This window comes from Bos grunniens, chromosome 26 (genome assembly GCF_055505025.1).
Source record: "Bos grunniens cultivar Pamir isolate PY7600 chromosome 26, Bosgru_T2T1.0, whole genome shotgun sequence".
NCBI classification, from domain to species: domain Eukaryota; kingdom Metazoa; phylum Chordata; class Mammalia; order Artiodactyla; family Bovidae; genus Bos; species Bos grunniens.
The window spans coordinates 30,960,305-30,987,835 of NC_141190.1; the positions used below are offsets into that span (position 1 = coordinate 30,960,305).

General features: G+C 42.5%; 1 protein-coding gene across 2 annotated transcripts in view; it reads left to right on the forward strand.

The window, feature by feature from the left end:
- Nucleotides 1-1,452: 1,452 nt before the first annotated feature.
- Nucleotides 1,453-27,531, forward strand: part of RBM20 (RNA binding motif protein 20) — a 196,665-nt gene continuing 170,586 nt past the window's right edge. Inside the window, exon 1 of one of the 2 annotated variants that reach the window (XM_086378980.1) lies at nt 1,453-2,132. In XM_086378980.1, the coding sequence (XP_086235106.1) occupies nt 1,948-2,132 (185 nt within the window). In that variant the 5' untranslated portion in view covers nt 1,453-1,947. The remainder of the gene's footprint in view (nt 2,133-27,531) is intronic. The other variant, XM_086378979.1, reaches the window with a different exon arrangement.

The following is a 27,531-nucleotide window of genomic DNA, read 5'->3' on the forward strand; positions in this document are numbered from 1 at the left end:
TCTGTCTTTTTTTGACTACAAAGGTTTTGCGGGATTCTCAGAGGGATAGTTTAATACAAGCATATGGAAAGTTTTCCTTTCTGGGAGAGTTGCAATGTTTATTTCAGATCATTTCCCTCAACCAAGGAGGTGGGGTGGGGGGCGGCAGTGGAAGGTGGAGTTTTATGAAAACCATGGTCAGTACTTCAGTGATAGAAACTGAAAATGATGAACTAACTACTCTTAGAGCCCAAGAGGACTCTGGGACAGCCCTTTACTAGCCATATATAGTTGAACAAATAAATCACGCTGACTTGCCCCATTGGCGAAATGAATAAACAATTGGTTCGTCTTTACCTGGGCTTTCTGGTGAGATTCAAATTTGAGAATTATGATTACTCTTACGAATACAAGGCATTGGGTGTATCATTTTATCTGTAAGGGGAAGAAGGGAGAGAGTGAGAGAAAAGAAGGAAGCCAGAGAGTAGACAGGACCCTGTGTGTACAGGAGAGAGGGACGTGGGGGAGGATCTAGGTAGGATGACAGCAAAAGGGAGGCTAAACTTCTTGAAACCGGCAGGAAAGTTGACAGAAACTCACAGTCTAGGGAGAGAAGAAATCATCTTCCAGGGGATTCAATAGTTGCTGGTCCCCGGAGAATTCATCTTCAGAATTCTGCGGGAGGAAGATGGGTTGGCCTGAGACCCCCAGGAAGCTTCGTTCCAGGCCCTGGGGCACCCTGGCGCGCGCTCTGGCTTCCAAGGCACCCAAGGGACGCCTTTCCTCGTTTCTCGGGGCGCCTGTGTCAGGATTTAGAAAGTTATGTGTCCGCCAGACGGTAAGGATCTCCAGGGTAACCACTGTCCGAGATCTTTGCCCAGCTTCTGGACGTTTCCGCGGCACCAGGTGCGTCCCCAGATCTCTGCCGGTGCTCTAGGACATTACGCTGCACCTCGTGGGGTGACTCCTCAGCGCAGGACGCCCGCGTCCACCGCCGTGAACCGCCGTGTGCAGGTGAGCTGGCGCACGGTGGCTCCCGGGCAACCAGCAGAGCTTCCGAGGCGGTGATCCTGGGGAGAGCCATGGTAGTGAACTCCTCTTCATCCTTTACTTTCCTACTGAGATTTGGCCAATAAATAACAAGAATAAAACATACACGTTGTTTTGTCTTTGAGCTCGCGGGACAGCGGCAGGTCTTTTAGAAAAGTGGGGAAATAAATGAAGAGAAATCACGGCGGCCCCACAGGCTGCCTCTGGGGATTGCCAATTTGGAGAGCCCTCGGGTCCGGTCATCTTAGACCTAGGGTTACCAGTCGAATCGACCTGAGGGAGTTGTGGGCTTTCCCCCCCGCGGGTTCGGGCCCCTCAGCCACGAGTGGCGCTGGCTGGGCACCAATCGCGGGAAGGTGCCAAGGCCCGCGCACCTCGCGCTGGCGATGCGCGCAGACGCCCGGGGCGCACTCGGTCCGCCCCGCTTGGCAGGAGCGCGCGAGGCCGCGCGCGTCGTCCCCGGGGACAGTCCGGAGGCCGCCGGCTAGCGGGAGAGGCGAGAGCTCGGCGTCCGGCGGCGGGTTGCCGTGTGTCTCGCCGCCTTACGCGGTGGAGCTGAGCTGCCGAGAGCCGACCCGGGGACCCTGAAGGCGCGCGGGTGGCGGGTGGAGAACGCAGCGCCCAGGAGCTACGGGCAGAGATCCCCTGACCACCCGGGCGCCGAACGTCTCCCGCTGGCTGGGAGACGCCCCCTGGCCCCCACCTCTGAGTGGCCCGGCTGGGCGAGCGGGACCCGCGGGAGGAGGCGGAGGCGGCGCCGCCGGGACTGCCTCCTCTCCGCCCATCGCGTCTCCTCCCCGCGCTACCGGGAAGGACAAGGGGACTGGGCACGGGGACCCCGGCCAGTGAGCGCCCGTGCCCCGGGGCCGCCCCTCGCGCGCGCTCTCCCGCCGCGAGCCCGGGCCGGTCTCGCCTCACATGGTGCTGGCCGCAGCCATGAGCCAGGACGCCGAGCCCAGCGGCCCCGAGCAACCGGACAGAGATGCCCGCAGCGTGCCCGGTGCCCCGGCGCCCCCGGCGCCCCCAGGCCCGCGAGGGATGCAGCCGCCGCCGCCGCCGCCGCCGCCTCCGCCCCAAGCCAGCCTGCCCCAGATCATCCAAAAGTAAGAGGAGGGAAGGGGGAGCGGGGACCTGGATGCGCTTGGGGGACGCGCCCTGGGCGCCCCCTTCTGTGGCTTCCTCTCTACGGACCCGGCTAAACTTCGCTCGGCCGCCTCGCGTTTGAAGTTTTCTTGCCCTCCCTCTCGGCAGGGTTGGTGTCATTCCGGCTGTTCGTCAGCTTGGGGAGAGGAAAACCAAGCTATTTGGGGAAAATAATTTTGTTCTTTCTCATCCCCTTTCTTTTCTCTACTGGATATTTTAAACTCAATTAGCTCAATTCCGGGGGAATGGCCTAGAGACGATATTTCATCTTTCCAGCCCCAGGAGGCCGGTGAAATGTATGGAGAGTCGCGCGCGAGTATGTGCGCGCGCGTGCGGGAGGGCGCGTCAGTAAGACGCCCGCCCGAAGAAACCACCTTAAATGGTGACCCTGATACTGGGTACAAAGGGTACCGACGGTTTGTGGACAACATAGTTTGCTTTGCCCCACAAGAAGTGTTAACACTTTCCAAGAAGGCCCTTGCGAAGAGTTCTTAGCAGCGGAACCGTTTTCCATTAATGTTACCATCTCGTGGTTCGGGGGAACCGTGCGGCTTGGGTCGCGAATATTCCGGGCCGGACGTCCCAATGCGTGAGTAGGTTGGGGATGGCCAGTGTGCTCTCAGAAGCTCTATTCAACCCATCTGGGGGAGATAAAAGTAAAATGGTGAGGTTCCGTTCATTCTTTCCAGATTTTGTTGGACAGTTTAAGGCCTAGAATGTTGGTTTGTTGAAAGGATCTTTATTTTCCTAAAAATTTCCCTCAGTCTGTAGTGAAGTCCTCAAAACTAGGGTAAGAAGTGTTGGAAAGCCTGGACGATGAGTGCTTTGGTGAAGCTGGAGAAAGTAAGAGAAATAAACACAAGTTCAGCAAAATCAGCCCTATGGAACGAAGCAGAGGTTTTCCAGCGCTGTTGTGTTGATGCTTTGAGTTATTAAACTTATTAAAATGTAGTAAGAGAAATAACCAGTAATGGGGCGTAAATGGAAGTAAATATTGTTTTTAAGACTAACATGTCATTGAAGAATAGTGAAAATTTATGTTTGACATCAAAGAACATTGGTATCCTGTTGCAGAACAAAATGGTTCCCCCCCTCTTTTTCTTTTGACTGGTAGAATATTAAAAGCTCCATTTATGACAACTTTTGGCTTTAGTTTGATTTTATAAAACTTTTCAACTACCTATAAGTAGCTAATTATTTGAAACTGAAAATATTTTATATTGTTATTCTGTTCCCTTTGTTTTGCAAGTCATTTTAGCTAAGATTTACTAAGTATGATGGACAGTTTAAGTACATCATTATTTAAAATTTCTCTTTAGTCCTTAATATAAAGTAACACAGAAAAGATGTTTAAAACCTAAAGTTTATTTAGTAAAAGAGGAAAAAGCCCTAATTGACTGATTATTAATTGGGAAACATCTAATGTGCTTCTTATCAGTGTCTCCTGGCTTGAAATTAGGCTGCAGGTTAAGTTTACTGAACTTGTTTTGGTATTGTAATCACCCTACATTTTCCAGTCACTTACTTTTAATTAGGAAAAAGCCAAGAATTTTATGTTCACAGAAAAATCTTTGTAAATGGGTGTCTGACTATGAAATATTGCCCGGTTGAAAATAAAGGCTATTTTTGTGGGAGATGAATCATTTCAAGTATATATCAATTACCTCATGTAATAAAAAATTAACCTTGTAAATTCACCCCTGTTTTGAAAATTCCACCCCTGGAATATTTTACTTTAATTGATGAGCCTGAACTGTTCAAAGATGGCCCCTTCTGCTAGTAGTTCCAGGATGGAGACCTCAGGAACTACCTGATGGCTTTTCCTTGTTTTGCACTGGTGACGGATCAGTCTTCAGGCGCCAAGTCCAAGGCTGGTGAATGTGCGCATGGGATTTGATGTTTGTGCGCTTATGTTTCAGAGTCTTTCTTTTTATAAGGATGACTTGGGTTTTGTGCTCGCCTGATCACCCACTGTGATTCTGCTGGAAGCAGGCATAACATGACAAATGATTTGCAGGTCCATCTTTAATGCGCTGAAACTTGAGCAGGTTATTTTGAAACTGCGTTTGCATAATTTAATCTGAGCAACCATTTTTATGTAGTTATGAGGTGCTGTTTGCATCAGCCATCTTTGAGAAAATGTGGCGGGGAGAGATTGCCCTCAGCGGCAAAAAGAGTTGTCCGCCTCTTGATTTGAGAATTTTGTGAAGCTAGAGCTTTGGTTGTAATTCTCTAGAGGATGGCATGTTAAATGCATTGTATTGAGGAAACTTGTGTTTTTTCTAGTTATTTAAATGAGGTTATTATGTAATTTGTAAGAGGAGCTTTGATTGCTTTCAAAATGATGAAGATATCAATCTTCATGTTGCATAGCGTTTAAGGATTACAATAATTTTTTCACTTAAATTCTGTGTTTACTGATCTTCTTTAATAACGTTTTCATTTGGGGTGACATCAAGGATTTTGGTAAAGTAACAGTCATGAACATGATACATACTGAATCCTATTCACCTACGTTACATTTGGTCTCAAGAGAATGAGGTGTGACAATGAATAATGTGATTGACTTTGGGGTTTATTTTATAGAATCCAGTCTCTGTATTTATGAAGACTGCATCAGAAGTTAACTACCCTGGAGGTCTTTCGTCCTGTTCAGGTGTATTTAGTTTTTTCATTGTTGTATTGTTAGCTTCAGTCAAGCATGGTGCATGACCTCTCCACCCTGGTTAACCCCTGACCTCAGGCTAGTATTTGCCTTACCTATGAAGATTATCAGCCATGTTTAGACGCATATAACTAACGTCTTATAAGATATGTGTTTTAAACATGCATTCTTTAAGCTGGCCAGTGTGGAGATATTACTGAATAAAATCTGAAGCATTATGTAAGCCATTTGGGCAAAGGAATTATAAATAACACCTTAAGAGATTTGGAATAAGTTTAGGAAATCAGAATAATTTGAGAGCTTAAAAAATATATATTATCTTCCTATGAACAGAAAAAGAACAACATTGATATGTGTCAGTGAATGTTTTACAAGGATTTATCTCCTCAAATATTCACAATATTTTATTTTCAAAAGTATTTTATTTTTTAATTTTGTGCTTTATAACCAAACCTAATTCTTGATTTATAAGAAGTTATTTATTAATCCTGATGAACATCAGAAATTACAGTTTTAGGTTGTAAGTTTTAAAACTCTTCAGAATGAAAGCAGTCATTGGTTCTGTGTGCAGTGTGGAAGTCAGTTGTCAGATGCAGTTAGAAAGTATGATACTAATCATGGTGAAAATTAACCAAGCAAGCATATACATCTACGAGATGAGCACTCAGGTGATTTTCCTAAATTATTTGATTTGCAGTGAAATACTCCTGACTAATGCTTGATGTCAGGTTGCATCTTTAATTTGTATATTGATGACTTATTTTTTTCCTTTCCAGATTATTTTGGTATGAAGTGAATAAAAATCAATTATGAAAAGGAAAAAGTTTTGATTTAGCGTTTGATAGTGTCACCTGCGTGTATTGTGATTTATGAAGATATAAATCCAGTTTTGATTGCTTTTTCAGTCTTCTGCCTAGAGTTAAGATGCTGGCCGGCTGTGTCTTCAGTGCACAGTGCTCCCCGGATCAGTCTAGGGAATATTACAAGTAGTCACTCTGATTGCAGATAATTTTACAGATGTCTTGTATTTGGAAGGATCTCCATGTAACTCGTACGGTGACACTCAGACAAGTTGTGTGTGATGTCCACCCACTTTAATGGGCATGTTGACAATTACTTCCAGAATCTGAGAGAAAATGAGAGTTTGCCAAAAAGGGACATTATCTCAACTCATACTTGGTCCTGTTCTGGAAAGAGGTTGGAATTTCTAACATCTGTGCCACTTTCTAACATCAGTTTGGGTCCATTTTTAGAGGAAACAGGGATACACTTGTAGAAGGAATTTTGAAAATTTTAAACACCATCTTAAACTGCACATAAGACAAGCATTCAGCAGGAGAAAACATCTGAGAGGATTAAGCATTTACCCAAAACAGGGAGGGTTCTTGACATTCTGAAAAGTTTCTTTGCTTCACTAGAAAGCCTATTAAGGGTTGTTTTTTTAAAAAAGAAATTTTGCTTGAGGGTTTGTTTTGATAAGTACTTTTAGATAGTAAGTGTAGCCATCCAGTGTTTTCTCAAATTGCCAGAGATCAGTTTTATGAAATGTAGTACATTATTCCCATTCGTCACACTAAATGACTGTACATATGGTGTACACAGAGCTTTTCTAATGCCAATGCTGCACGGGAAGGAAAAGAAGACAAATTTTATCCCCTATTTTATTCTTCTGTCCACTTATTCTCTTGCTACTGCTTTAGCAGTTCATCAAATTAATAATTTAAAAAACCCATATCTGTCAGTTGGAATGTGGACTTGGATCTGTTAAGTTCTTTTTGCCTATGCATAAAGTCACCAGGGGGGAAAAAACCCCACCAGGATCGACTCACAGTGAAATGATCCCCCATTATCCAGTTTCTCTCTCTGCTTTATTTTTCTTGTGGCTGTAGGTTCTTGACTCCAGTTGAACAAATATTTCTTCCTTGACCACAACAGCTAATCCTCAAATAAACACACCAGTATAGCTCAGTTCACATCTCTGATAAACAAGAATCTACAAAATGTTAGGAACTGAGATCTAACCAAGGGATAGAATTAAAACAGATCAAACTAAACTTGAAAAACTAGAATGGAAGAAGTTTGAGACAGTGGAATTAAAACTCCAAAGGCAAATTCGTCCTCCTTGGTCCCTCTGTCAGGCAAAAGCTTAAAGGGGTCTCCTGTGCCACGAAATTCCGCTTAATCTGATTTTTTATTTCCTGACACAGTAATTACCTTGTTTGGGATGGTGTAGCTGATACGATTTTGTGTATTTTAACAAGGAAAGTCGCTGTGAATCCACAGCTGGTGTGAGTGACTGATGGCTGTGTTTAGAATAGTGCATTGAAAGGTTTTGCAGAAAGTAAAGTGATCCGTATTCCAAAATCAGGCAAAAGACGGTAATTAGCAGCTTGTAGAAAGGAGCACATGGCAATTCCCTTTCTGGTTAATGAACCTGACTGGATCTTGCTGATGTGTGTGTTCTGGAAGCTTCATATTGCCTCTTCCCCCCCAGTGAGAAGACTGGGAAATCCTGACTTTAATTAAGTAGGCACATTTTTAATCAGGAATGTGAATTTGGTTTCCAACAACCACCAAGGGGATATTGGCAGTGGGCTGATATTTTGCCTGGCGCAATGGGTGGTCACTGTTAATTCCACCCAACTGAGGTTTCAGTCTTCGACATTTTCAAGACAGCAAGTTGGGGGTATTTTGGATTTAAGGCGTATATCCATCTAATAGGATAAAGTCTTTACAGTGGCAGAAGTTACAGACAAGTTAATTGAGCCTCTCTTTTCCTACAATTCCTGCTGGATTTTATAAGATAAATAAGTCCCCTGATAGTTTACAAGGAAACTTTTCCAGCTCGCTGACAGCAGCTCTGTCAGGGGGATGGTCCATATTGATGGGAATGTACTTTATGAGCAAAACAGGAGCTGTGAAGCAAGTTGAATGAGGATGTGTTAATAACTTGCAGCTCAATTTGCCAAATAATTCTTTCCATGTGTTCAAAAGCAAAAGGCTGGAGGTCACGCCTGCATTTGCGGGTAGTTGTCACCCCATGAAGATAGTTTTCACGCCACTTTTCCCTTCTTTAATGTGGGTATTTGCTTCAAGGATGCACCAGAGCTATTTGCTGCTCTTTCTTTGCACCTGCTTTCTCTGGATCACAGTGATGACCCACCAGTTCTCAGTTGCCACTTCCACTCTGATCTAAACCTGGAAACCTCCATTCACGGCTGTCTAAACATCCTAAGTACTTTTCATTGGTGCAGCTTGTCTGCAGACTATCTTCCAGATGTGTTTTTGGTTCTTATTAGACCCACCCTTAAGCCTGACCTCCAGTGCTATGATGCTGAAGGAGAAGACAAGGTAATATATATTTTAAGGACGTATTCATTTCACAGAGTTACTTCTTTGGCTCTATTTTGAATTCATTACTGAATTGAATGACAGGTAGGATCTTTCTGGTGTTGTCAAATGTAAAATGAGTATCTTTGTTTTAAATTAATAGTTGGGTTTCTGACAAAGAGGGTCAGAGAGGAAAAGGAAACCCTGGATTGGGAGCGGGTAACCTGGACACATCAATTAATCTTCCTAATCCTGCTTCTCCAGGGTTTGGAAATGATCAATGTCAGTTCCTTCCAAGAATAAAATTATGTGAATCCCCAGGAATATTGCTGAGTGCTTATCACTGTAGGAGGCCTCTCCTTGCCTTCACATGTGATGGAGAATCAGTTACATTTTAATCAAGGGCTCAGGTACATGTTTGTGAGACTGATTACTCACGGAAACAGCAGTAGCCACAAAAAGAGAATTAAAAGTGTTCTTCAGCACTTGCAAAGTGCTGGATCAATGACATTTGGATCAATGACATAATTTTAAAACAGGTAGATTCTAATGTCAGTGAAAAGGAGGGCATTTCATACTGTTTCCTAATTATTACCAACTTAAAAAAATAAAAACAAATACTTTGGAATGTTCATTATTTTGGAATGTTAAAGTGAATGCTTGAGTTTGTAGAAAGAGTATGGTTCTCAATTTGGGAAACAGATCTAGTAATTTTCATGTGTCTAAATTAGATTGTATTGAATATAGGCAGGTGGGAGTGTGTTTGGTGGCGTTATTATTTTTAAAGGCAGAAAACATAAGCATAGGCCGACAGACATTTGGAGGAGCCTGCTGGCTGCCCAGGCTAGGACTAGATGCTGCCTGCTGTACTCATTCGCCGCAGCCTGGGCCGCAGACTCGCCCAGAACTCTGCGCCGACAAACACTTTGCAAAGAGATTACAGTTATCCAGAAGCTGGGCCTCAGGTTTCCGAGTGCCTCCTTGAAATCAAAGAGATCAAACGTTGCTTCCAGAGCATTCGAAAGCCCAGGTCTCCTCAGGGCCCTGCATGCTCCTGGGCTGGCAGGCTCACTGTAGTCTGGAGTTACGGGAGAGCCTTTATTTAATACTTGAAAAGAGATTTTTTTTTTTTAAACTTTTATGAAAAGGGAGAGGGGTAGTGTGATTAAATCTTGATTTAGATACTTTGTTATTTACATAATGAGGATGAACCTGAGGATATTTATTGCAGCATTTTCTAGAAGGACAAAAAATTAGAAACCACCCAGATGTTTCTCATTGAGAAAATAAATCACGTGCTTGTATAATAGCATGTACCATTCATCCATTAGAATGATGCCTTTATTCTATATTTGTTAATATGGAATGTAAACCATATAATATTGTTAACTAAAAGAATTACAAACAGCACATATATTGGGATCTTATGTTTTTTAAAAAACCTTTATGAGCATGTGCTGGTTCCTCAAGCCTGAAAAACCATCTAAAGAACAAATAAAAGATATTAATAGTGGTTTTAACTCTAGGTGGTGCAATTATAGTGGTTTGTCTTTCTTTTTTCCCTTTTTATAGTTTTTTTTTTTTTCCAGTGAGCATGTATTAATTTTCTAATCAGAGAGGAAACACTTATTTCCATTAAAAAAAAGAAGGAATAGACTTTTCACATTGGCATTGCATGTTGTCTGTAAGACTGAATGAGCCATTCACATCTTAAATTTTAGATCTGGAAGGCATCTGAGAGCTGCTTTAGCCCAGCCGCCCTGTTTTTCAGGGTAAGGCAAGTGAGCATCAGAGAAGTCAAGAGAATTGTTTGAAGTCATACAGCAAGTGGGGGTCAGGCTAGCATAAGAATCCTCATATTTCTGTCTGTTGCGTTTTCTGTTATTTGCCCTTTTCTCCTGCCTGGAAATGAGCGAGAAGGAAATGGAGAGCATTCCTTTTTATCTGCCAGCTCTAGTCGACCTCTGAAAGAGAATTTTGAAAATTATCTCTGGGTGTGTTATCTCCTCCCATCTCTCCCCACAAAGATCTTTCTGTTTTCTTTTTTAAAAAATTATTTATCTATTTTTGGCTGCACTGGCTCTTCATTGCTTTGCCGGGGCTGTCTCTAGTTGTGGCAAGCAGAGGTTACTCTGTTGCTGTGCTAGGGCTTCTCATTGCGCTGGCATTTCTTGTGCCAGGCTCTAGGCACACCGGCTTCAGTAGTTACAGCATGAGGGCTCAGTAGTTGCGGCTTGAGGGCTGTAGAGTGTGGGCTCAGTACTTCCCACAAAGATCTTTCTACGTGTAGGGGTAGACTGGGTCTCTCTAGGGCACCTCACACTCTTTTCCATATTTCCAAACAGAAGCAGTGTCACGTATTTTTCTTTAGCACCTGGAAGTAAATTGCATAGCCATGATGCTGTTGTTGCATCTAAGATGGTTAGTCTTACTTAAATGATTTCTCCAATAAACACTTAATTTTTAACTTTTTCCAGTTGTCAGAAAAATGTCTCATATAGCAATTCTTAAACCCCTCTGGTTCAGATTCAAGTACATTGTTTATGGTATCTCTTTGAATTTAGCACCTGCTAAACTTTGAATTTAGTACCTGCTCTTTTCTGCTCTTCGTGACCAGAGTCCCCACTACAGAATGAACCATGAACTGAGGGCTTCCCTGGTAGTCCAGTGGTTAAGACTCTGTCTTCCAGTGCAGGAGGCAGGGGTTCAATCCCTGGTTGGGGAATTAAGGTTCCATATGCAGTGGGGTATAGTCAAATTCTTTTTAAAAAATAAATATGTAAAAAAATAAGAAGGAACCATGATCAGGATGTATTTGTTGTTTCCTCATGGCCAGATTCAGGTTAAGCATTTTGGCAAGGGTATGCATTCAACAGGTGATATATGTTCCACTAAGTTTGATCCCTTGGTTAACATGGTCACTGCCAGATCTGTCTATCTAATCTGTCTATGATTAGGTTGTCTTTGGAAGTGATCCTGTGAGACCCTCTGAATACCCTGTTTCCCAACAAACTTTCGTCTAGTGATTTTATCTTTTAACTTGACCACCTTAAACAAACAAACAAGCAAAAAAAAAAAAACCCTTCTCAATGAAATTCCTGGAACTGGAAACTTAACTAAATATCACTTTAGAATAGGTTAATTTGGATAAATAGATTAAATCAGACAGCCTTGCAAATATGTTTGCATTGTTATCTGGAGCCTCTGGATTTTTCTAGTCTTGACCTGATAAGAAAGGACTTAATTGATGGGCCTGCCGCTTTCCATGTAACCCCTCCAGAGACATTCTGTCCTGAGCTGCAGTACTTTTTAATGTCCATACAAAGTGAATGTAAACCCCTTTTAATGTTGAAGCAGTGAGTGGGCGATAATGTCATTTTTGCTAGCTGGCACAATTTGGGGGGCATCCTCAAAGCTCAGTTGACTCTTTGCAGAAACCTTTAATCTCCTTTTTCAAAATCACTATATGAAGCCGACTTTAAAAATGACTGATGACTTGCCCTGGGGCCTAAACTGGATGAGTCTTGGAGTTGGTCTGTGCCTACCAATTTGTTCATGCTTTTTAGATTTAAGTTACACAACTATTTTTGCCTCTTCTCAATTGGTACTCTTATTTTCATGCACAAAATATGTATGGGTGGGGAAAGTGGTGTGGAGTAGTGAAAAGAATCAGGAATAAGCATGCTCTGTGTTCTGGATTCAGCTTTGCCACCACTAGCGCTGAGCCTCAGTGTTCTCATCTGTAAAAGGGAATAGTAATAATTACGTGAATAACACTGAACATTCATTGAGTGATTCCTGTGAGTCAGCCAATAGTCTCAGCACTTTATATATGTTTAATATCCAACAATAATCCTGTGAAGTTAATGCCCCTATTCACCCCATTTTACAGATGAAGAAATCAAGTCACAAACTTCAAAGGGCTCAACAAAGCTAAAGGAAAATAGTATTTATGAAAGAACTGGTGGTGTGGGGCTGGGATGGGAGAATGTTATATAAATTCAAGTGATCATGTCATCTGTATGTAAATATCTGCATCCTCAGAATAATTATTAAAAAACCCATTATTTACAAAGAAAATATTATTATGGAAAGATTACGGAAATAAATTTGAAACTCTGCCAAATTTAATTTGAGACAAACTAAGCAGTCCGATCAGAAACCTCTTTTTCCGTTTCTGGTGGCTTTAAGTATTACTTTTGGTTTAAAGTGAAATCCATATCCCAATTTAAATTCCACGAGCAAATCTGACTCTGGCATTTGATTCACTGTCTTATTCTGTCGTTATGCATCTTAGGCAAGATCTGAACTGGATGCTCACGGAGAGTACATAAACACTTATAATCCTCTCAGCATGTGCTCAACTAATAACAGATATGATCGTTTGATTTGCAGAGTGAGCCTCTGCCAAGTTCTACCAGACCTTTTTTGAACCAATTCAAAAAACCAGGATTCAGCAATGATTAAAGTGTCCTAGGCGCCTATTAATAGCAAAAAGAATTTCTGACTTGAAACATGGCCACATCAAGCTCGCTTAGTCTCCACCAGACATACTCTTGAACGGTTTTAGCAGATATTGTTACAGGTGTTCTTTTGCTTTAAGAAACCATTGAATGTAAAAAGCACACTTAATAGAATCAATAAATCAGGGAAAGATTGTTTGCTTTTGACTTTCAAAAGGGTTTATAGCAAAGATCCTCTAAACAGTTCCCCCGTGTATTTCAAATAGAAATTTAGTAAGTGTAAGAATTTAGAGGGCCAGGGATAATTTTTAAAACATTTGTTGATCTTTTCTCAGTTTTGCAGAAGTGTAATTGAAGTTCACTAAGCTGTACATGTTTAAAACATCCATCAAATAATAAAGATAGTAAACATTTGTATCACCCCCAAGAGTTTATTCATGCCTTTTATAATTTATCCTTCTCTCTTTTCCTTAACCCCTTTCCTCTCAGGCTACTAGTGATCCAGCATTATAGATGAGTTTGCATTTTCTAGAATTTTATACAAATGAAATCATAGTATGCACTCTTTTTGTTACTTGGCTCTTTCACTCGCATAATGATTTGGGGGGAAATAATATTTTTCAAAACTGTGATAAAATACATGTACGTTAACCATTTTAATGGTTTTCAAGGGTAATTTGGTCGTTTTAAGTATATTCACAATGTTGCTTAACGGCTACTGCTGTCTGTTTCCAGAACATCTGCATCCGCCCGAAAGGAAACCCTGTCCTCATTAAGCTGTTGTTCCCTCCTCTCCCAGGCCTTTGGCAATCACTAATCTGTTTTTTCCGTGTCTATGGACTTGCCTGTTCTGGACAGTTCATATAAATGGAATCATATAATATGTGGCCTTTTATATTAGCTTTCTTTCCCTTAGTGTAGTATTTTCAGGGTTCATCCATATTGTGACCTGTATCAGTACCTGATTCCTTTTTATTGCTGAGTAAATTGTATGGATAGATAATGTTTTGTTTTTCCGTTCATCAGTTGATGGATTTGGGCTGTTTCTACCTTTTGACTATGGTGAATCATTCTGCTATGAATTTTGTGTGCAAGTTTTGGCTTGAACATCTGTTTCCAATCCATTTGGGTATGTATCTTGACGTGGAATTGCTGAGTCATATGGTAATTCTGTGTTTAATTTATTGAGGCACTTCCAAAGTGTTTTCCAAGTAACTGCACCATTTTACATTTCCACCAGTAATGAATGAGGGTTCCAGTTTCTTTTCAGCTTTGCCAACACTTGTTATTTTCCATTAAAAAAAAAAATTTATGGCCATCCTAGTGAGTGTGAAGTGCGATCCCATGGTGGTTTTGATTTGCATTCCCTAATGACTAATAACGCTGAGCATCTTTTCATGTGTTTGTTGTGTTTATCTTTTTCAGAGAAAAGTCCTTTGTCTCTTTTTAAACGTAGTTGTTTATTTTTTTGTGTGAAGTTATGAATCAGATTCAGAATTTATAAATTCTGAATCCTAGACCCTTATCAGATACATGATTTGCAAGTATTTTCTCTCATTCTGTGAGTTTTCTTTCAGCTTACAATTTTATCTGTTCTTTTGCGCATATCGAAAGTTTGGTCCTTTTCATTGCTGAGTGGCTTTCTGTTTTATGGATATGTCATACATTGTTTATCACTTACCTGCTGATGGACATTTACACTGTTTCCAATTTTTTGGCTATTACAATAAAGTTGTATGAATATTTCTTTGCAAGTTTTAATGTGGACATGTCTTTAGTTTTCTTAGGTAAATATCTAAGCCAATGATAATTCAACCTTTTGGGAGCACAGATGTTATAAATAAGAATCAGTTTGGGGGAGATGAAAATTCCTTTGAATTTTTATGACTGTGTCTTTGAATGGAACTTATTGATACGATCCTTCAGGGTTTTTAAAGAACACACACTTTATCACCTTAGTTTTCAGTGTCAATCACTCATTAGCTTGGTTCTTTTCCTTCTATTGATGATTCTTCTGTCAATAAGTTTTCATTTGACAAATAATTATTACTCTGGAAATTGGGCTACAAGGCGAATAAGAAAGCAAAACTTCAAGCTGAAAGGGGCCCTGGAGATCATCTGATTCAGTTCTCTTGTAGAAAAGGAAGCCAGGTCCAGAAGGAAGATCAGATTTACCAAAGGCCACTTAGCTGTCAGAGAAGTTCAGTGAGCAGAGGAAACCTTCGTGTCTGTGAGGGTAAATTTAAGTCTCCTAGCGATGAAGGGTCTACAGATGCGACAGTGCAGGAGGGATTGGACAGCACTGGTGTCCTGCCGTGCTGTATGGCTCACAAGGCACTGTTTTTCCTCCTAGGTTATCCCATTTAATCCTCCAACAGCCCTGTGAAGTAGGTAGGGATTAAGTAAGTACGAGGAGTTCAGGGTCCTCCCGCCAGTGATTGGAGAGCCCAGGCTCAGAGCCCAGCTCTGACCCGCTCCAGTTTACACTGCCTCCTTCTTCCTTGGGAACCCCTCCCCACTTTCCGTGCCCACCACCTCTTCCCCAGGCCTCCCAGTGGGGCCTGTCCTCAGATCTTTCTTTTCTCTATGGGAGCACAGTGCTAACCATATCATCTGCTTGCTTAAAGCCCTGGGGAAGTTTCTCGTCGCCTGTAGGTCGAGATTCAAGCCCCTTCTGGCCTTGCCCCCCATTAACTCTCTCTATTCTCTCTTGGCTGCCATCCCGTCCCGTTTCCTTCACCTGAACTACCTTCTCTCTCCTCAGATGGAACATTCCTTTTGTCTTCAAGGATGGGGTGAGAGCCTGTTTCCTGTAACACTCTGTGGCCTCACCTGTAGCATTCACCCCATGCTCAGTCCATGGGGTCACAAAGAGTCAGACACAACTGAGCGACTAACGCACCTCCTGTTGGTCTTCCCTGAACACCCTGCAGAGTCTTTGCAGGCAGGACCACTGTCATTTGTCTGGGTGTCCTCAGCGTCTGGCAGGGTCCCTGGCACATAGTATGTTGAGTCCATGAGAGATGGAGCAAGTTAGCTGCAACCTAACTTTCGATCTCAGCAACTTTGTGATGAGAAAATCCACTTGGAAGGGCCTCATGGCTGAGAACTGATGGGAGACCAAAGCTTGGTGTTTGGTCTTTATGATTGGAGAGGTGGTCTAAGCAGTTGGGTGTGTGGGGGCACAGACTCAGGAAGTAAGAAGCTCTAGCTTAGGGCCAGATGCCACCTTCAAGTCACAATGTGGGCCGAAGTGCAGGGCTTCTGAGAGAGTGTGGGCTTCTCACAGGATGTGAGATTGGTTGTAAGAATCAACGATGTGACACAGGAATATAGGAAGGACATGCTGAACACACGTTTGTCTCAATGTAACCTGGCTTTCTGTCTCACTCCACCATCTCCAGCTGGGGACCTGATTGTGCCTTTAAAGGCACAGGAAATTTCCAGGCTGAATTTCTTCTCTGAGATTCATTTCAAACAGGGGAAGTTTGAAATGAAACGGGACCACTTGGGACATCCTTTAAGCCCCATTGCCTCAAAGCTTTCCAAGAAAGAAATTTCTAGGTCACAAAAAGGGTTTTCAAGCCCTCCGTGAATACTCTGCTTATTTCAAGCAATTTCTAGAACAACACAATTCAAGACGACTGCAACCCTCAGATACTTTGTTGTTACCTTGACACTGTGATGATGGTGACAGTTTAATTGTGGCAGTGCTAATGACAGTTGACCTGTGACAGCTGCAAAAAGGAGTTGCCCCCGAAATAACTTATTTGTCATGATTTCCCACTGAGATCTACTTTGACCACTGTACTTCAGTTGCATCCTGTATCTTCCAGTCCAAACTCCCTTACTTTGTTCTATCTTTTCCATAGTACTCGTCATCTTCAAACAGATTATATCATTTACTTATTGTACTTATGTATTATTATTATTATTTTGGCCATACCATACAGCATGCAGGATCTTCGTTACCTGACCAGGGATCAAACCCATGTTTCTGCAGTGGAAGTGTAGAGTCTTAACCACTGGACCACCAAGGAAGTCCCTATTTATTATGGTTTCCTTGTCTGTTTTATTTCCTAGCATCCTGCCTGTGCCAGTGAGCTTCACCCAGTGATTTATACCCCCATCAGTGGGTAAAGAATCTTATCTGCCTGCGATGCAGGAGACACAGGAGACACAGGAGAAATGGGTTCAGTCCTTGAGTCAGGAAGATCCCCTTGAGGAAGGCATGGAAACCCACTCCAGTATTTTTGCCTGGAGCACCCCATGGACAGAGAAGCCTGGCAGGCTACAGTCCATAGGGACGCAGAGTCAGACACAACTGGAGCGACTGAGCATGCATGTGTGCACACCTAAGAACAATACCTGGTACCTAGAAGCAGTTCACTAAATATTTGTTGAATGACTAGATGAAATGCCAAGTTTAGTTAATGACACATGGTACCATTTGTTTCCTCTTTGAGTCCACCTAAGATGTGAACTCTGTGGGCTACTGGATCTGAATTTTGTGGTTCTGTAAACTGAAGCGAAATTCCAAGATGTTAGAGGATCGTAAACTTCCAGATGTTCAAGCTGGATTTAGAAAAGGCAGAGGAACCAGAGGTCAAATGGCCATCTGTTGGATAATTGAAAAAGCGAGAGTTCCAGAAAAACATCTACTTATGCTTTACTGACTATGCCAAAGCCTTTGATTGTGTGGATCACAACAAACTGTGGAAAATTCTTAAAGAGGTAGAATACCGGACCACCTGACCTGCCTCCTGAGAAATCTGTATGCAGGTCAAGAAACAACAGTTAGAATTGGACATGGAACAACAGACTGGTTCCAGATCAGGAAAGGAGTATGTCAAGGCTGTATATTGTCACCCTGCTTATTTAATTTATATGCAGAGTACAGCATATGAAATGCCAAGCTGGATGAAGCACAAGCTGGAATCAAGATTGCCGGGAGAAATATCAATAACCTCAGCTATGCAGATGACACCACCCTTAGTGCAGAAAGCAAAGAAGAGCTAAAGAGCCTCTTGATGAAAGTGAAAAAGGAGAGTGAAAAAGTTGGCTTAAAACTCAACATTCAGAAAATTAAGATCATGGCATCTGGTCTCATCACTTCATGGCAAACAGATGGGGAAACAATGGAAACAGTGACTTTATTTTTGGGGGCTCCATAATCACTGTAGATGGTGACTTCAGCCATGAAATTAAAAGACACCTGCTCCTTGGGAAAAAAGTTATGACCAACCTAGACAGCATATTATAAAGCAGAGACATTACTTTGCAAACAAAGGTCCATCTAGTCAAGGTTATGGTTTTTCCAGTAGTCATGTATGGATGTGAGAGTTGGATTATAAAGAAAGCTGAACGCCGAAGAATTGATACTTTTGAACTGTGGTGTTGGAAAAGACTCTTGAGAGTCCCTTGGACTGCAAGGAGATCCAACCAGTCCATCCTAAAGGAAGTCAGTCTTGAATATTCTTTGGAAGAACTGATGCTGAAGCTGAAACTCCAATCCTTTGGCCACTTGATGTGAAGAACTGATTCATTTGAAAAGCCCCTGATGCTGGGAAAGATTGAAGGCAGGAGGAGAAGGGGATGACAGAGGATGAGATGGTTGGATGGCATCACCGACTCAATGGACATGAGTTTGAGTAAGCTCCGGGAGTTCGTGATAAACGGGGAAGCCTGGCGTGCTGCAGTCTATGGGGTTGCAAAGAGTCAAACACGACTGAGTGACTGAACTGAACTGAACTGAACTGAAAGGATCATAGCCTCTGCTCTGGTGTGATTCTTGGACGTAAAAGAAGGTACAGAACCTGAGCTGCTCCTGCTGGCATCAGTAACTTGGTCTCTTATTGTGGCTCTGGCAGTGGCCAGTCTCATTGGACTCTCTTTGGCAGAGATCTAAGCTGTGCATCCAGTGGGATCTTGATGTTGGATGAAGAGCAACAGGACTGGGTCTCATTCAGTCCCTTGAAATAAGGGGATATACTCTACTCCAAGTCGAGCAACAGGCGATGAGTAAATAGATGTGGCTCTATCCTCTCATACTACAAGGACCATCTCTGTGTGCTGTAACAGAGAAATGCCAAGGATATATCAAGCAGAAAAAGTAGGGTGCAAAAAGTGTGTATAGTTGGCTACCTTTTGTGTAAGAAAAGGGGAGAATAGGAACATATGTATAATATTATCATGTAAATTATATGTATATATATTATATACAGATTTTATGTATCAGTTCTGTTCAGTTCAGTCACTCAGTCATGTCCAACTCTTTGTGACCCCATGAATTGCAGCACGCCAGGCCTCCCTGTCCATCACCAACTCCCAGAGTTCACTCAAACCCATGTCCATCGAGTCAGTGATACCATCCAGCCATCTCATCCTCTGTCATCTCCTTCTCCTCCTGCCCTCAATCCCTCCCAGCATCAGGGTCTTTTCCAATGAGTCAACTCTTCACATGAGGTGGCCAAAGTATTGGGGTTTCAGCTTCAGCATCAGTCCTTCCAATGAACATCCAGGACTGATCTCCTTTAGGATGGACTGGTTGGATCTCCTTGCAGTCCAAGGGACTCGCAAGAGTCTTCTCCAACACCACAGTTCAAAAGCATCAATTCTTCGGCGCTCAGCTTTCTTCACAGTCCAACTCTCACATCTATACATGACCACTGGAAAAACCATAGACTTGACTAGACGGACCTTTGTTGGCAAAGTAATGTCTCTGCTTTTGAATATGCTGTCTAGGTTAGTCATAACTTTCCTTCCAAGGGGTAAGCATCTTTTAATTTCATGGCTGCAGTCATCATCTGCAGTGATTTTGGAGCCCAAAAAAATGAAGTCTGACACTGTTTCCACTGTTTCCCCATCTATTTCCCATGAAGTGATGGGACCGGATGCCATGATCTTAGTTTTCTGAATGTTGAGCTTTAATGTATACTTTGTTAAAAAAAAAATACTAGAAGGATAAACAAAAGAAGACCTGATAAAATGAGTACCTCTGAGTGCAGGTGGAGAAGAGGGTTGAGGTAGTGAGAATGAAAGTCATGTTATAGCAGGTTTTGTATAGGCATAGAGGGTAGAGGAGAGGGCGTTCAGGAAGGACCAGCCCAGATGTTTGAGGAAGCCATTCTGAGCTGGTTCTGAATCTCAGCATAAGAAGGTCTTGTGAAGTAGATGGGAGAGGGTGGGATCTAGATGGAGGTGGGAGAAAAGACTCATTTTCTGAGAGGAGAAAAACCATGATGACCTGGGAGCCTCAGAGTAATTCCACATGACTGGAGATCAGAATGTGTTTTTAACTAATGGGATGGAGTGTCTGGGAATGGCTAGCACTGAGGATGCAGACAGGCAGGATGCTGGTGATACAGAACATGTTTCTCAAGGTAAGGAGTTTGGATGTTCTCTTTTGAGTAGTCATTTGTGAGCAGGGGTCTGATGTAATGAGATCTGTTTTCTGGAAAGATTATATTGGTATTGGAGAAGGATAAATGGCAGAGTTTTGTGCATGTGTGCACAAGTGTTTGTGTGTGTAGGTGTGCTCCTAGAGGTGGGTTGGGTGTAGTTGGGAGGCCGCTGCACTGGTTGGGCAAAAGATGATGAAGGTCTGAAACGTGGAAGCACCACAGCACAACAGTTAAAGGTAGGCTTTAGAGCTGGAATGCCTGCGTGCACATCCTGGCTCCCTGTTTGCTTGCTAACTGTGTGACCTTGGACAAGTAGCTTCACTTCTCTGCTCTTTCATTTCTTCAGGTTTAAAAGGGGGCCAATAGGGCATCCACCTCATAGTGTTATTGTGAGGTAAATGAGTAAATGAGATAACACATGTAACAGTGCCTAACCTCAGACGCTGGGAGGATCCTGTGCGGAAAAGGAGGCTGGGGGAGATGTTCTGCGGTGGATGTGGACGGGAGCCAGTATCCACGTGTGGTGCCATCATAATGCACATCAGATCTTACTTGTTAAATGGGGGGAAGGAGAGGGCACCGAGGAGTCTCCCGATCTCCTCCGTGAACTTCAGTTTCAGTTCAGGGAACCACTTGTAGTTTGCAAAGACCTAAGCTAACCTGTGATATTTTCAATCTGAATGTTTAATATTGTGCTTGATTTCTCTGACATGAAAAGAATTATGTGTAAACTGTGTATTTAAAAGGTGAGGGATACAGGCAGTTCCTTGAGCACATCATTGCCCTTTCTCAAAAGAAATTTCCTTTGTCCAGAATGTGGAGAATTGAATTAGATCCCTTTCAGGGATTTTAAAGGAAGTCCCCTGAGATGTCAAGAGATTTACAAAAATGGCACCACCTCTAAGGAGAGGAATTTGACAATATTGAGCAAAATTACACGTACATTGTCTTTTGACCACACAATCCTATTTATAAGATCTATTCCAAAAATACACAGGTGAAAATAAGAAAAGACGTGCAGAGGGTATTCTGTGGTGGCGTTACTTGTAATAGCAGTAAGCCACGGGACATCTATACAGTGGGATGCTGTAGGGCTATATAAGGAAGCAGAATTATCTGTCTGCACAACTACGGCTATGGATGGAATGGTCTCCGGGGTGTACTGTTAAGTGAAAAAAAGCAGGGTGCAGAAATAATGGATAGCATATTACCTTTTATCTGAGAAATACATATGTATTTGCCTGTTATTAAAAGAAATGGAAGAGTAAACTAAAATTTTACACTAATAAACTAATAAAATTTACGAATACTGATTAACCTATATGGAGTGGGAAGAAATGGATGGGTAGGTCAGGATCAGGTCAGCTAGACTTTTAAAAAAATATTTGTTTATTTGACTGTGCTGGGTCTTAGCTGTGACACGCGGGATCTTTAGTTGTGGCATTCGGATTCTTAGGTGCAGCATGTGGGATCTAGTTCCCTGGCCAGGGATTGAACTTGGGCCCCCTGTACTGGACAAACAGAGTCTTAGCCACTGGACCACCAGGGAAGTCCCTAGACTGTTTTGAATGTATTTTGTTTTATAGATTTGACTTTGGAACACTATAAATATTTTCCTTAACTCTAAACAAAATTTAATTAAAATAGAAAAATTCACCCAATCAAGATGAAAATAAAAGGTTTATGTATCAAGTTGGTAGCTTAATCACACAGAGAATTATTTCACATACTTTAAAACATAATTCGATTATACAGCTCAAGTGGAATGTATCTTAAGGTCAAAACAAATTCTAAATAAATCTTAAGCTGTTTTCAGTAATATTGTTAGTAATAATATTGGTTTTACTATTTTGAATCTATTATATATATATGTAGTAATTATGTTAAAATAATCAGAAAGCAATATTTTTAGTATGATTTTGTAATCAAAGATGTTAAGTAAAAATCCTGATATACCTTCTCTTTAACAAATGAAAAAGTATTTCCCAACTTTGTCCACTGAGAAACCTATAAATAAGGACCAGCTCAGTAGCAATGAGCACCTGTAACACCTAGATTGTGGCCTCTAAATGCAAGTCTCCAATAGGCTGAGGGCAGGAGGAGAATGGGGCAGCAGAAGATGAGATGGTTGGATGGCATCATCGACTCAAAGGACATGAGTTTGCGCAGACTCTGGGAGACGGTGAAGGACAGGGAAGCCTGGCATGCGGCAGTCCACGGGGTCACCAAGAGTCAGACATGACTGAGCACCTGAGCAGCAACAACTAAAAGGGACTAAGGGGCCTGAGAAAAATGGCTGATTCCAGTTCTGGGACAGGAAATGTACAAAATGAGTTGACTTATCTTGTCTCAGAAAACAAAGGAGCTGTCAAAGACCACTTGTGTCCTGTCAAAAGGACTTGGGAACCAAGTTAAAGGGCTTCCCAGTGCCCAAATATGGAATAATTTGAGCATTAAAAAGAGTAACTATAGTGGATTAACACATATTAAATATATTCCAATGTGTAAAATGCATGAGTTAAAAATTCAGTGGTTTTTCACTGGAGGATGTTGGGGAACCAACTCATTCTGAACACCGTTCAAGAAAGGGAATGAATCAGACATTCATTCTGTCCTTTCTTATTGGTTACCTCATCCAAAGTGGATGAGGAAAAATCCTTTTGTAGAAGAACTTTCTAATGGATGGATCAGCCTGGTGACATCAAACCCACTGATCAATCTTAACGTCACAAAAAAGAAAGACTTCCAAGCATCACGTGCCTACTGTTGCAGTAGGAAGTACACAACACCATAAAAAAAAATAGAAGCTCAATCTATGCCAGACTCAAGATCGAACCACCAGTTCATAGAAAATACAGGGAACAGAGGAACGTGTCAAAACAACACCACGGAGGTAGAAATCCACCAATTGGAATGTGGGCATTCTGTGGGCCAGAAAACCTATTTTCTTTCTTTATTTATTTAAAAAAATATTTAATCTATGTATTTATTTGGGGGCTTCCCTGGTGGCTCAGACAGTAAAGAATCTATCTGAATGTAGGAGACCCAAGTTCAATCACTGTGTTGGGAAGATCCCTGGAGAAGGACATGGCTTCCCACTTGGTTGTTCCTGGTCTTAGCTGTGGTACACAGGCTGCTTAATCCTTGCTGTGGCATGCAAGATCTTTCAATTGCAGCATGTAGGATCCAGTTCCCCGACCAGGGACGGAACGCAGGCCCCCAGTGTGGAATCCCAGCCACGGGAACACCAGGGAAGTCCTCAGAAGACTTGTTTTCTTCAACAAATCAATTATAAGAATAAGAACTGCAGGAGTATGGATTAAGAGAGACTAAGAATACTTACCCCCATTCTCATGGCTTAGCAATTAAGTATCTGCCTGCAATGCAGGAGCCTTGGGTTCAATCTCTGGGTCAGGAAGATCCCCTGGAGAAGGAAATGGCAACCCACTCCAGTATTCTTGCCTAGGAAATCCTGTAGACAGAAGAGCCTGGTGGGCGACAGTCCATGGGGTTGCAAAGAGCAGGACATGACTGAGCACATACACATACATAGGAATGCTTAACAGCAAAATGCGGTCTGTGCTTTTTGGGTCTTAGCTCAAACAAACCAGCAATTAAAAAACAAACTATGCTCCAGGTCTTGAATGCCTAACACATACAGACATTTAATAAATATTTTAAAAATTGCTATACTAGGGAAACACAAGATCTACAGGTTAAAATCCTAAAGTACTTAGGATAAGCTCCCATGGAAGATGCTCATTGTGCCAAGTCACTTCAGTCGTGTCTGACTCTGTGATGCTATGGACTGTAGGCCACCAGGCTCCTCTGTCCACGGGGATTCAGGGAATAATACTGGAGTGGGTTGCCATGTCCTCCTCCAGGGGCTCTTCCCGACCCAGGGATCGAACCCGAGTCGCTTACATCTCCTGCATTGGCAGGTGGGTTGTTTACCACTAGCGCCACCTGCTCATTAGTCTTGATTAAATAAGGTCCCTTATTTTTTTACAGGCTATAGAATTGACTTTGATTTCTACAGTTTTCATTTTGGCTTGTGCTGGCTACTGGGTGGAAATTAAGTCTTTTAAGTGTAGTGTGCACATATGAATAAAGTACTATCCAAAACAAAACAAAAACTAAGAGATTATTTAGGATGTTTGAACAGACTGGATATTGAGGCTAAAGAATTATTTATGTATTGTTGTGATCAAGATACTGAAATTATGTTAAAATTGAAATGATATATTTTAGTGCTAGATAGCGAAATACTTATAGATGAAATGATGTATCTGGAATTGGCTTCAAAATAATAGTGTGGAGGGTGAGAACAGGTAGTAATAAACAAGGCTGACCAAAAGTTAGTATTAATAATTGTCGAAGCTGGGTGATATGTTTGAGACTTCATTGTATTGTTTTCTAAGGTAGCGCTAGTGGTAAAGAACATGTCTGCCAATGCAGGGAACATAAAAGATGCAGGTTTGATCCCTGGGTTGGGAAGATCCCCTGGAGAAAGAAATGGCAACCCATTCCAGTATTGCCTGGAGAATCCCATGGACAGAGGAGTCTGGCAGGCTACAGTCAACAGAGTTGGACAAGACTGAGGCAATTTAGCAGTTACTCACCTTTGTGTAGTTAGAAAATTTCCATAATAAAAGTTTAAAAAAAGCCACAAGCTCAGTCAGTTGGCCAATTCTTAGTCCAACTGTTTCTGAATTTAATTTTGGGCTGTGGAGTATACCCTTGTTGAAGTCACTTGGCTAGTAAGTAGATGGGCTGGGATGGGAACTTGCATCTCTCTGGCCCCAATGCTTAAGGTCTCTCTATTTTCCCCTATATTTTATGCCATTCTATGGCTTGGAGAAGGAAATAGCAACTCACTCCAGTATTCTTGCCTGGAAAATTCCATGGACAGAGGAGCCTGGCAGACTACAGTTCATGAGGTTGCAAAGAGTTGGACACAACTGAGCAACTTCACTCACTCACTCATGGCTCAGACTATCATGGCATTGTTTAGACTGAGGGTTTATAGGATTTTACAAGTGGCCTTAAAAAAAACACACAAAAAAATAGGGGCAGAAGCAAAACAAAAACCAAAAATTGAAACCAAAACATTATAATTGTTCCCTTTGAGGGGAGGAAATTAACCCAAGTGAAAGGCAAGAAAGTGGAAAAAGACAGCTTACCTTTGACCTTGACTTTGTCAGGCTTTTCCTGTTACACCATCCTGAGTTGTGGATTGAGAGAGGCCTGATTAAAGCAAGAACTACCCCTTGCTAGTTGTGTGACCTTACTGTTCTGTGCCTCGGTCTCGGTCTCTTCAACCAGCCTCGTCTGGTTGTTGGGAGGATTATGTGAGTTTTTGAGGGCCTTAGAAAAGAACGCAGAATCGCAGGTCACTGAGATCCTAAGAATCCCTAAGCTGGGCTGGGGATTGTGTGTTTAAAAGTGCCCTGTGACCTGGGCACAACACACACACACACACACACACACACACACACACACCCCCACACACCCCCACACACCCACCCACCCACCCCCTCCCCCTCAGTCCTAGCACTTTCTCCAGGACCAGGGGCAGCCCTGCCCAAGCTTGGAGTTAACCAGTTAGCCTGGGTGGGGAGGCTCAGTGCCCTAAGGGTGGTAATTTTCCCCACCTGGCCACATTTTATTTTGTTAGGTAGCTTGATAGCCAAGGGTCACTGGAGAAGATCCTTCTTTGGCGGGTCCATCAAAAAGTCCAGCCACATAGCCGGAGGCCAGTTTTAACTTCGCCATCTTTGAGATAAGAAGGAGAAGTTGAAATTGTGTGTCATTTCTGAAGGAAGCATCACATTTTCTCTCTCTTTTATCCCGTGTACCTTGCGCAACCAAAACCGTCCCTCTCTCCTCACTAAATCTTGTAACACAGGGCTCCATCCTGGCAATGAGGATCTTTTCAGGAGCCCTTTAAAAGAGTTCCTGGCGAATGCTCTTGGTTGAATCATTTGGTCACCTGGAAAGTGTCCAGGAGCCATACCTTACTGTCTTTGATCTGGTGTGGCCTCTGACCCCTGGGTGTCTGGCTCACTTTGCCCCACTGCGTGTGACAGGCCCACTTGCACACTTGCTGGGGGCTTGGGTGTGAGGGAGCTGCCGACCTGGGGAAACTCAGCTGGAGAGAGTCCTGATTTACGAACTGTCCAGATTTAACTGAGGCTACAGCACTTTTATTAATAGAACATGCTGCATTTCCTTTTTATAAAAATATGAAGATCGCTGCCCTCAGGAAAATGCCTGGTGACTTTCTGTCTTTAGGGCATGTTCATCATCAGGCTAAAATTAAAAATGAAGTCAGGCCCTTCTTGAGCCTATTTTTAACTGAGTTTAGCATATGAATGTGAACGTGAAGTCTTTCTTTAGATCTCCCTTAACTCAATTACTCACTTATGCTAAGCATCCCGCCTGGAATTCCTGAGCTGTGGCTGGATCTACCTACTCTGGGAGGCCCAGAGGGAAGTTAGGGGCACCTCACCGATCCCCGGCTTTCTGACTTTTCATGCCTTTGCCCATCCCAACCCCATAGAAGGTTATTCTGGAAGGTTAAGGTGGAGCTAGTCATTATACTGAAAAAAATAAAAGGAAAAATCCCATCAGCCAGCGTATGGCCGATCTGCGATGCTTAGTTATCAAGTAGCCCTTAATTGGTACATATTTTTCTTGGGGCCCCAATTTAGAAGCAGCCACTTGGGTGGAAGAGGAGACACCAGATTGCAGGGGAGACTTTGTCATTCAAGCAGAAAGCGCGAAGGGCCCCAGCATACCACGGAGACTTGGGACGACAGGTGGAGGGAGGGAGACGGGAAAAAACTTAACAAGTGTCATTCCTGTCCAAAGAGTTCCTGATGAGTGATGAGGGTGCCAGGGAAAACTCAGAAACCCTCTTAAATTCCCTCTTTGAAATCTTTTTAATGTCTGCTCTTTGAGGACTGTGAAGGGAGGGGAGGGCAGAGGGTAGAATTGATCCTAACTCTTAAGATTCTTTGGCCTAAAGTTTCACTGGAAGGGCGGGACTGACAAAGGCTCTTTTTTTGAACTTGTCCTAGAGCAGTTCTATGTGAATGTATTTTTTTGGGGGAAAATAGCCTGTTTATCATCATAAATTCTGGCCCTTGTTTTTTTTTAAAGTGATTCCCCTCCCCCACTCCCCTACCCACTTCTTCTCTTGTGTGGCTTGTGGGATCTTAGTTCCTGACCAGGGATAGAATCTGTTGTGCCCTCGGCAGAGTCCTAACTGCTGGACCATCAGGGAATTCCAGAAATGTGATTTTTTTTTAAATGGTGATTTTATGTGAAATAATAATGACAGTTTGCTCGAGTTGTGTCATTTCTCTTTGCACTTTTAAATGATTGTGTATTCAACTCCTGTTGTTTAAGGTGTTGTCATTTTTAAGCAAAGGGAAAACTTCCTTCTCTTTTTTTGGTATGCAAGCAAAGCCACTGTTGAGGATAAGCAGATTAA